Here is a 10,601-nt window from a genome sequence, read left to right as displayed (position 1 = left end):
AGAGATTCAATGATTTTATTTCGAGTTGGAGACGGACCACAAACCACTTGTGAGTCTGCTGGTTGGGCAAGCGCTGATTCGCTGCCGCCATGGATAGAGGTTCAGGATGAGGCTGATGAGATACCCATACACTATCTCACCCGTAACAGGGAAGAACCTCAAAACTGCGGATACACTCTCTCACTCCCCACTACAAGATGGAACCATGAGTACTGACAAAGACCTCATGGAGGACACCAATATTTATGTCGAGATGGTGATGGAAACTTCCAAACAAACGACAGATACCTGACAGAGCTCTGAGAGCAACTATGCACTGACAGTGTGCATGCAGGTCATGAAATACTGCATCGGAGGCTAACCAGGCAAAAACCAGTTACAAGGACCAGTCAAACACTACTGGCAAAAGAGGACTGTTCTGAGTGGTATGAGATTTGTTATTCCGGCTAACATATGGAACGAGTTACGAGAAAATACACGAAGGCCACCAGGTGGTTGTAAAGTGCCAGGAGTGTGCCAATCAAAAAGTGTGGCCAGGTCTGAGTAATCAAATAAGTGAGATTGTCTTGAGGAGCAGGAAAGGACAAACATAAGAGAACCGCTGATGCCGAGTAAATCCCCTGACAGGCCACAGCCAAAAACTTGGCGCAGACTTATTCACTCTTGGAGAGAACACATACTTATTCGTGTTGGACTATTTCTCTAGATTCATAGAAATAGTACAACTCAGCCTGACACGAACTACCGATGGTAATTGTTCATTTAAAATCAATGTTAGCATGACATAGTATTCCAGAGACAGTAGTAAGAGATAACGGTCCACATTTCTCTGGACAAAACATGAAAGCCTTTGCAAAGGATTACAGGTTTGAGTATTTTACCAGTAGCCCTAAGTATCCACAAAGCTACGGCGAGGCAGAACGAGCAGTACAAACAGTGAAGAACCTGCTCAAGAAAGCAAAAGATCCTTACCATGCAATATTGGTGTACAGAGCCACACCGCTGAGCAATGACTGCAGTCCAGCCCAATTGCTAATGGGATGCCACCTTCAAACGACTCTACCGAACCTTCCAAAGAGGTTGCAGCCGGAAGTCCCAGATCTGCTACAACTCCAGAACGAGGAGAGGAAGAAGAGATGTAAGAATGCGAATTGGTTAACAAGAGACACAGAATGAGCGACCTGGAAAAGCTGGCACCAGATGAGATGTGGATCTCTGAAGCAAGACAGCAAGGTACAATAACTTCCATGCACCACAGCCCATGGTCATGCATGGTTCGTGGACCACAAGGGACACTGAGATGGAATTGCCAACATCTCGTTTCCATACCAGACTGTCCAGGTGAAAAGAAACGAGCACTGGCTGGAAATGGATACCCCTGCAAAGGCAGGTCCAGAGACTCTGCCAACTGCAACATAGAGTTCGCCTGGCATAATAAGAACGAGGTCTGAACAAGAAGTAAAGAGATCACAGAGACTGAATTTGTAGAGACTATAAAACACCCAAAGTCAAGAAGAACTTGTGTATTGTAAATGTTTTACGTGTATTTGTACCTGAATGTGTAAAGGTAACTGTAGCAAGTGAAGCCACAGAAAAGGGGGCTTCAAACACAAAGTAAGGGGAATGTGGTGCAACACTATTGGTGGGACATTGAGTGGGCCAATTAGATCATGCAGCAGGATTTCCACATCAGAGAGAGAGGCTCAGGATCAGCAGGGAAAAGCCTGCACGTGTAGATGTTCCTTTGGAGATTGGTAAAATAAAGCAAGCTATGAATGTGACTCCAAACTCAAAGGTAGTTTTTATTACGAGCATATTTGAACCCAAGACAAGACCCACTATTGAGAAAATCTCTATGGAACACTCCTGTTGGAGAGAAGCAGCAAATCATCAAGAATCCACACCACTCAGGACATGCTCTATTCTCGCTGCTGCCATCAGGAAAGAGGTATGGGTGCCATAAGATTCATCCCACCAACTTTAGGAACTGTTGCTACCCCTCCACCATCAGACTCCTGAACAGACTCAGGGACTCATTTAAGGACTCTCACTTTGCACATTACTTATATTACAGGGTATTTATTTTTTTCTGTATTTGCATTTTGTTTAAATTTATTTCTTTGTTTATATTTCTCTCTTTTGTATATGTATCTATTTCTTGAGTACAGTTTACACTACTGATAAGCAGGAAAAATAATTTCGAGGTTGTGATGTCATTCATGTACACTGACAACAAATTAGAATTTCACTTGAAGTGTGGACAATATACTGAATCTTCAGAAGGGAATTACAAATCAAACGTGTACCTAAAAGCACAACAATTTAGAAAAACATCTTTGAACTTCAGAGCACAAAGCAGTAAAAAAGAATATATTTAAAAAGTGATGGATTGGCAATAGTTCAAAGGAACCAGAGGTCTTCATAGATGTCACAAAACTGAAATGCAAGTGCAGTTCAGCTGTCCTCATAGAGATTGAAAAGGTCCAACAATAATTGGATAGAGTCTTTGCAAGACAGAAGCACAAGGACAGCTTCTTCCCCGCTGCCATCAGATTCCTAAATAATCAATGAACCAAAGATATTGCCTTACTTTTTGTGTATTTTTTTTATATACAGTAATGTCATAAGATGGTTATATGTATGTTTGCACGATGATGCTGCCACAAAACACTGAATTTCATGACTTGTTCATGACAATAAATCCTTATTCTAGTTTTTATATTACACACACACACAAACAGGATTGCTTTGGTCTCCTCATCAGAACAATATATTTATCACATAGAGAGTGCACTGAGGAATCATGACTGATTAAAGGGGACAATGAAATCCTACAGGGATGAGGTTCAGCACCTGGCCTTGTGGAATGCTGATAACTTCTTGACACCACACTCAGAAAACCAAGGAGTGCCAGAAGCCTCATTCACGTCCCAATTTACATCAATGGAGTGGTCGTGGAATGTTTATTGAGAATTGTCTTGCATAAGATCGCAAGGCACTTCAGCGGGTAGTGAAAACTGCCCAACGGATTATTGGCATCCACTTGCCAATAATCATCTATCGGGAACGACGTCTGAGCAGAGTGAATCACGGACTATTTACTTTTCACCCATTGGGCAGACACTACAGGAGCCTTCACTCATGCACCAGTGGGCTTAAGAAGAGTTTTTAAAAATGAAGCTGTGACTATGTTGAACACTGAATCGCGGCACTGAGTGAAACTGCCCTCACATTGTAAAATCAGTTCTTTTTCAACAGTTTGTTGTAGAATAGTGGTGTTGTTGGTTTTATTGTAATGTATATTGCACTATTTTTAAAAAAAACTTCCGGTGAAATGCTGGTTGTATTTCATTGGCTGGTTTACTGGTACAATGACAATAAAGTGAACCATCATCACTGGGAAGAAGAGGAGGAATTGGATAGTCATTTATAAATTAGAACATTTTAAATTTAGACACACAGCACAGTAACAGGCCCTTCCGGCCCATGAGCCAGTGCCGCCCAATTACACCCAATTAATCTACAACCTCCGAATGTTTTGAAGAGGAGGAGGAAAATGGAGCATCCAGAGGGACAGCATGGGGAAAACATACAAACTCCTTAGAGTCAGTACCAGATTCGAACCCAGATTATTGCAGGGTGGATGGTTTCCTTTGCCAAAAGGCTTTAAACCAGAGATCAGCCGTAGGGGGAATTTTTGAACTGAAGGAGAAATTTCTTCATGCAGCTGGTGGCAAATCTTTGACATTCCCTCCATCCCGCCCCCACCCACCCACTTACCTACCTCCCCTCCCATGGATTGTGGGAACTCAGTGCAGATGAATGATAGTGAGGTCTGATTAGGCGTAATCTTGATGAAACATACACCAGAATCAATAGGTGAAACAGTTTGCTCCTGCCTATTTCAAAATGTTCCCATGATTGCCCGAACAAGTTTGGTTAAACTGCTACAAGCAAGTAAAACCCAAAAGCGTTGGTTATTATTGATCAGTGTGCTGATTAGTTTCCAGCCCTCAAACTACAAAAACTGTTACAAAAGTGGCACAAATATTTTTTATTGTTTCAATCACCATTTACAAGAACTGTTTAAAATTACATTATTGAATGTCTAGCCTACATTTGTTTTGCATGAATTTCTTCATAACCAGCGCAAACAAACATGGTAGATTTATAACAAGATTACATAAACCTTCCAGCTCGTGAAATATAATCATCTCCCAACTGTACACAAAGAAACTTATTGCACTGTAGGTAAACAGTACACTCATGCAATTTTTGTTTGGTACATTTTTTTCAGTTAAATGGTCGCAGCTAAAAGCAAGCCGAATTAAAAGCAATGCAGGATTGAATATACACAGCCTTTCTGCAAGGTTTTTTTAAAATATGAACATCACAAAACAGAACTTGAATTCACATTCTTGATTTTATAAATGTAAAATTAAAACTGAAAAACTGGAGCTTCTTCAGTCATTCTCAGAAATTAACAATTTAACTGCTTATTGCAATGCAAAATTTATTATACCACAACACAACAAAATATAGCTCAATTTTAAAAGAAACATCAAGTGTTCTAACAGCATTTCTACGGCAATTTCTCAGGTCATGTATTATGATGTAGTCTTGCTTTCGTCTGGTTGGAAGGCACAGGAATATGCTGGTGACTTTTTAAAATCAGTCAAGAATCCAGGCAATAAAAGTAGTCTGAGTGGATCCCGCATAATTAAATACATAAATGGTTCACACTTCATTATTTTGACACCAATGTGAAATTTACATTATATCCAAGATATAGCGCTTCAGTGTATAATACAAGATTTTACTGTTCAAAATGTAATTACAGATTAAAGAAAATAAACTGCCCATACAGAAAAAAATACTAAATACAGCAAAGGACAAAATGCACTGACATCGTCACCTTTACACCCAGCACCCAGCACACAAGAGACAGTAACAAACACACAAAAAAAAATTGAGTGCAAATATCTTTGGAAGTTAGAATAAAATAATTACCAACAAATGTATTTTTTAAAAAAGCAGATTATTTACTTCAAGTACAAGATGTGTGACCCATAAGAGGTCAGTGTAGTGTTTAAGAAACTTCATCAATTCACTTCTTTCGCTGGAACACATTTGCCAACATTGCACCGGATGTGGATAGCTGACCCATTTTGTTCAAGAACCTCGTCTTTGTATCTTCACTTACAAGGCTTGCAGCAATAGACATAGAACTTAAGACAATAAAAACAATGGGTGACTTGGATGATGCCATGTTGAATTTAGCTACCATATATACAGGGATATGTTCAGTAATCATTAAATATTTATCAGATCAGATGTTTTTTGAAAAATGGGCAAACACAGAGAAAACCCCCCCCCCCCAACTGTGAGTTACTAATTTTTCACAACTGTAAAATAATATTTCCTTTTGAAATGTTAGCATGGCCAAATAACAGAACTGATGGACAACATTCGGAGTCGATATGCATCTGCCATTTTTCCTGGAAGAGTGCAAGAATGAATAATACCCAATTGAAAACATGTTTTAGGATGCTAACAGAGTAGACTACACCCAGAAATGTGGAGAGAAGAAAAGTATAATGGGTTTGACAGTGAGGTACTCCCATCTGGTTGCCCAGACTGACAGAATTCTAGACTCAGTTGCATTCTATATCTCAAGGCTGTCTATTGATCCTTTCAACAATTCTTTGCTCTCTGCATTTAAATCAATTTATTTATTTTTGCAGAGAATAATGTTGCATTTACTTCAAGGCATTTTGTATATTGTGGCCATAAATAAACTGCCTAACAATTTAAATTAACCTTGTTGGTTGAGAAGTAATCAGGTTTGAATGTTTCTGTAGGCAGAACTTTTGTTAGGCAAGGCAACTATCAAGTTACTTTCCTAAACGTTGAAGTCATTACTGTTCAAAAGTAACCAAATAATTTCAGGGTGTTGATTTTCCTGGATCAATGCCACACAATGCCAGTCATGATAAAATCAGTGACCTTCAGATTCAAACAACCCAGTTTTTTTTTTAAATGCCAGAGATAGAATGGTTACCTGCCAACAATTAATGCTGATGGCCTTATTAAAATTGGTGCTTGCAAGACCCAATGTTAGTGATGTCAAAGTTGTCACTGGAATGAGGTCAGTCATTTACTTCATATTGACAGTATTTAATGCCATAGAAATGAGGATTCTTTTGAAGTGTCTATGACTTCGTTTTCAATTTTATGACAGTGTGACTGATGCACAAATTTGTTGAGTATGCCGAGGTGTTGAATGTTGTTTGCATCTAATGTTTGGTAAGAGTTGTAATTTGAAGATAGCATTTGGTCAAAGATCTCCTGCAGAACCCAGAGCAAAGTATCCCAGTGAATAAATACTGAACAAGAGAACTGTCATCTGTGGACAATGCTGCTACTTTTACTTGGAGACATTCTGTTGATTATAGCCATGAACAAGTTGTCTAATAATTTAGAATGCCCCTTCACTGCACTGAAGTTGTTGGCTTAGAAATAAACAGGTTTGAAGGTTCCTGAAGGCAGTCAGTAAAATTGAAAAATAACAAAATCAGTTCAGGGTGTTGATCATCCCAGATTCATGCCACCCAATGGGAAAATAAACACAAATAGAGAAAATGACAAAAGTGATGAATATATTAACAAAATCAAAGCCAACAAGACATGGATTACACTAATGGAAATGCAATGACATTACAAACAAACTTTTCAAAACCAGATGACCAAAACAGATGATTTAACAAGTTATAAATTTTCTTTGTCATTAGCAGTGATGCACAAATTAAAACAGGTTAAAACTAGATGACCCAAGTGCTACCACCAAGTTTGGGAAGATCACATGAGGAATTTTCAATCCACATGAAGACCATTTACTACAAGAGACATGGGCAAATTGTTTTGGCAAAATCTTGTCCAGGGCCAGCATTCATCTGGCGATTAATTGCAGTTCATTAAAACTGAAATGGAAAGCAGGTACTTGAAATGACAGCCATTTCTTGGAGTTTAACAAAATGTTGAAACTACCAAAAGATAAGCTGTCAATCTCTCACAAGGAGCACCTCAGTGATATTCTTGGATAAACTCTAGTTGTTTGCCAGGATTGGAGATGGGAGTGGCAGGCAGGCAGGATAGCTAAGTTAATGCTTTGAATGCAAATCAAGAAATAGGCCCATTAAGGCTGTAGCTCAAGTTTCCATTGAAACAGCAATGCCTTACATGGTTTAGCAGCAAGAATAACATCTAATTATCATATTGCATTTTATCAATGCTTATTTTAAGTTAATTAATCACAGTGAAAATGAGAATTACCAAAAAGAACTGTTTTCTGTCAGTCCTCTATGAACAAGTTTAAACCATTGAAAATGACAAATTTTCTTATTTATTGGCTTCATTAATGTATCCTGATATGTTTGTTGCCAAGCTAATATTCTGATGTTTATAAATGTTAAAAGAAAGTGCGAAGTGTCAAGAAAATAGCAATTGAAATAGCTGTAGGTAGGTATCAACTGATCAAGCTCATTATTTAATGATAAATATCAGCAGTTTATGGGAAGACTCTCCAAACAAATTGATTTTAGAACATTTAAAGTCTGCAGAAATAATATGCAGTTGTAACTAGAACTCAAAATTCCCTGATCTTTTGTGCAGGCATGACTGACCTCACTCTTAATTGTGATGCAGACATTGAAATTCAAGCCCAAAATATCCAGATGTACTCACTTAAGCAAAAAATGATATTCAGACCATACAATTCAATTTTATTGCCTATTTGGAAACTTTTCATTGCAGAATTTTGCTAAATAAACTTTAGATACCTAAGCAAACAATTATTATAAAATGGGTTGAGTTGAGAATGAATTTCTGTATGTGGTTTTAAACTCCACCATTAAATCAACATTCAAAGTGATTATTGCAGCTAACATAAAGACAGTTGAGATATTCCATGTCATAGCATTCCAAGAATCAAAACCTCAGTGTAAGCATGCAGATGTTGAAATGAGAGAGAGAGAGAGAGAGAGAGAGAGAGAGAGAGGTTTCAGGTTGATGACCTTTACATCTGATGATGAGTCATTGATTTGTAATAACCCTCATTACACATGCTACCTGTACTGCTGAGTATTTCCAGCATTTTGTTCTTATTTCAGATTGCCCCTAATTGTTTCTCAATAATGTTAACCATTCTCTTCCCTTTCTCAACTGAAGGTAATGTTTATATATTACTACAAGTAGAAAGCGATAATGCCTTTTGAGCTAACACTACCATTCAGAATGATCATAGCTGAGCTTGCACTCCAAGTCCATATTTCCAAGACCTCCTAACCCTGGATTACTTTGTGCCCTTTGGTGCCAGCTTTGAGTATTATAAACAACTGACATTTAAATCTTCAGAATATTTCAGATTTACAACCCTCTATGTAAAGACATTTTCATTTGTCCAAACCAGCCAGTTCCTTACCCTGAGACTTGATGCAACCCAGTTTAAGGATCACCGTGGGGGAAAAGAAAACCAGCCTCTCAGCATCTGTTAACTCCTCTCAGAACCTAAATGAATGAGATCAGCTCATCCTTCTGAACACCAGCGAGTTGCAGGCTCATCTTACTCCTCCCTTTGGAGGGTTACTAATGGGAATCTAATAAATCCTTTGCTGAATGCCAGAAATAATAGAAAATCTAGTTAGATAAAACTCTGATACTAATTGCAAATATGTCCTGTAAGAAAAATGTTTTGAATTGAGTATCTTTGCAAGTTTCCTTCATTTTCTTTTTACATCTAAACCATGTTTAGAGCACAAAAGAGAATGAAATGCAAACTTTTGCGATTTGTTTGCCTTACAATCACAACATATTCAATGCATGCAATACTAAAAGGTTACCTCTGAGGTTCCTGGACAGTCCTGTTTTCCACCTTCAATTCACATTCCTTAATCATAGAGTTTAAAATAACCTGAAATAATGTACAGCAAATAGATATTATATCCTTGCAAGTGGTAAATAATTAAATGCTTAGTTTTAGCTGAATTAGATCTTTATTCTGCAGTGCACTAATAATATTAACCTGTGGCAGATCTGACATCAAGTGCTGAGAGTGTACCCAGAGGAAATCCAGTTCTGAATTGGACCAATCAACCACTGCTGTTTGGAATTTCTCACGAAGCCCAACAGGGAAGCAAGATTTTCCACTGGCCTCCCAGTACTTCGGCTGGGAAATCTGTCTGCCGAGACTGTGCTGGATTAAACCTGACACCACCGCAGCAATTCCCTATCAATTAAACTGATCTCATCTGCTCATGGGGAAAGGTAAAGTAAAACCAGCTTATAGCTAATTTAAAACATTTTAATTGATTTTGAGTGAGCACATTTCTCACTTTTGTTCAAAAATGTGCCCTGAATATTGCCAGAATGGCTCAATCTCAATAAAAAGTCAACATTCCACAAGGTCAAGGTTTGTTATTCATCAATGTCATAACACATGCTGATTTCCACTGTCTGACTTTTAATGGTAGATACACCTTTTAATGGCATTATCAGCAAGTGCATCACTGGTTGGAGGAGATGAACTTCTAGTTGTGCACTTAGAGCGCCTGCTATTGTTTTGTGTACTACCATCACACAAATGGCATGGTCTCAGAGCAGATCTTGTATCTTTAACAAGGCTTTCATGAGACATTGAGACAAACCAAAAAATTATATTCCACAACATCTGAGACATTATAGCCTGTTGCATCCATCAATTTCAGGCCAAGAGATCAATTCAGGTTCAAAGTAACGAAGGGCATGCGAGCATAGATCAAGACAAAAATAAAAAAGGATTCTCAATACTATTACAGAACTAAACAAGTGCCAAACTGCAGAAGGAAGCAGTACAAAGTCAACAAAAGCATCTTCACAAGCAGTACATCAAACTTCAGCTCGCCATAATATTACATCAAAGAAACAGGCCCTCTGGGTCAACTAGTCATTACCAAACTATTTTTCTGCCTTGTCCATTCAAACTGCACCTGGATTGTAGCCATTCATACCCTTCCATCCATGTACTGATCCAGTTTCTCTTAAATGTCATAATTGAACCACTTCAGCTGGAAGCTCTTACCACAATCTCACCATCGTCTGAGTGAAGATGTTCTCCTAATGTTCCTCTGAAACATTTCACCTTTCACCACAAATTCCTCTCGTTCTTGTCTCACCTAACCACAGTAGAAAAAGTCTGCTTTCATATACCCTATCTTTATCTTCCTAATTTTACATACCTCCATCAAATCTCCCCTCATGCTCTGATACTCCTAGGAATAAAGTGTTCACCTATTCAGCTCCTGCAACATTCAGTCATGAATGATGTCAATAATTAAATTGCTGTGGTTCATAATACCCCCAAAAATGGTGTGGCCTATCAACTTCAGGAATGCCAAGGAGAGAATCCTTTTCTCCTTCCACCTGAGGTCCTCCACTAACACGGAAAGAGCCAATTCAATTCATTCCAACAAATTCCATTTGACCACAGTGTTTTAGCTGCAGTCTAAAGACATGTTACCTTCATCTAACCAAGCCTAAAGTGCAGTAACAATACTTGCATCTACTTG

The 10,601-nt window shown here is 38.3% G+C and overlaps 1 protein-coding gene across 7 annotated transcripts in view; it reads right to left on the bottom strand.

The window, feature by feature from the left end:
- Window positions 1-4,039: 4,039 nt before the first annotated feature.
- The window catches only part of relch (RAB11 binding and LisH domain, coiled-coil and HEAT repeat containing), a 152,519-nt gene continuing 145,957 nt past the window's right edge, over window positions 4,040-10,601 (bottom strand). For all 7 annotated transcript variants that reach the window (XM_069910854.1, XM_069910864.1, XM_069910871.1 and 4 more), the window contains 2 exons: window positions 8,898-8,968; window positions 4,040-5,228 (listed from right to left, as the gene is read on the bottom strand). In XM_069910854.1, the coding sequence (XP_069766955.1) occupies window positions 5,108-5,228; window positions 8,898-8,968 (192 nt within the window). In that variant the 3' untranslated portion in view covers window positions 4,040-5,107. The remainder of the gene's footprint in view (window positions 5,229-8,897; window positions 8,969-10,601) is intronic.

The sequence above is a fragment of the Narcine bancroftii genome, chromosome 1 (genome assembly GCF_036971445.1).
Source record: "Narcine bancroftii isolate sNarBan1 chromosome 1, sNarBan1.hap1, whole genome shotgun sequence".
Taxonomy (NCBI): domain Eukaryota; kingdom Metazoa; phylum Chordata; class Chondrichthyes; order Torpediniformes; family Narcinidae; genus Narcine; species Narcine bancroftii.
The sequence above is the reverse complement of the archived record's forward strand: the minus strand, read 5'-3'. Positions and strand labels throughout refer to the sequence as shown.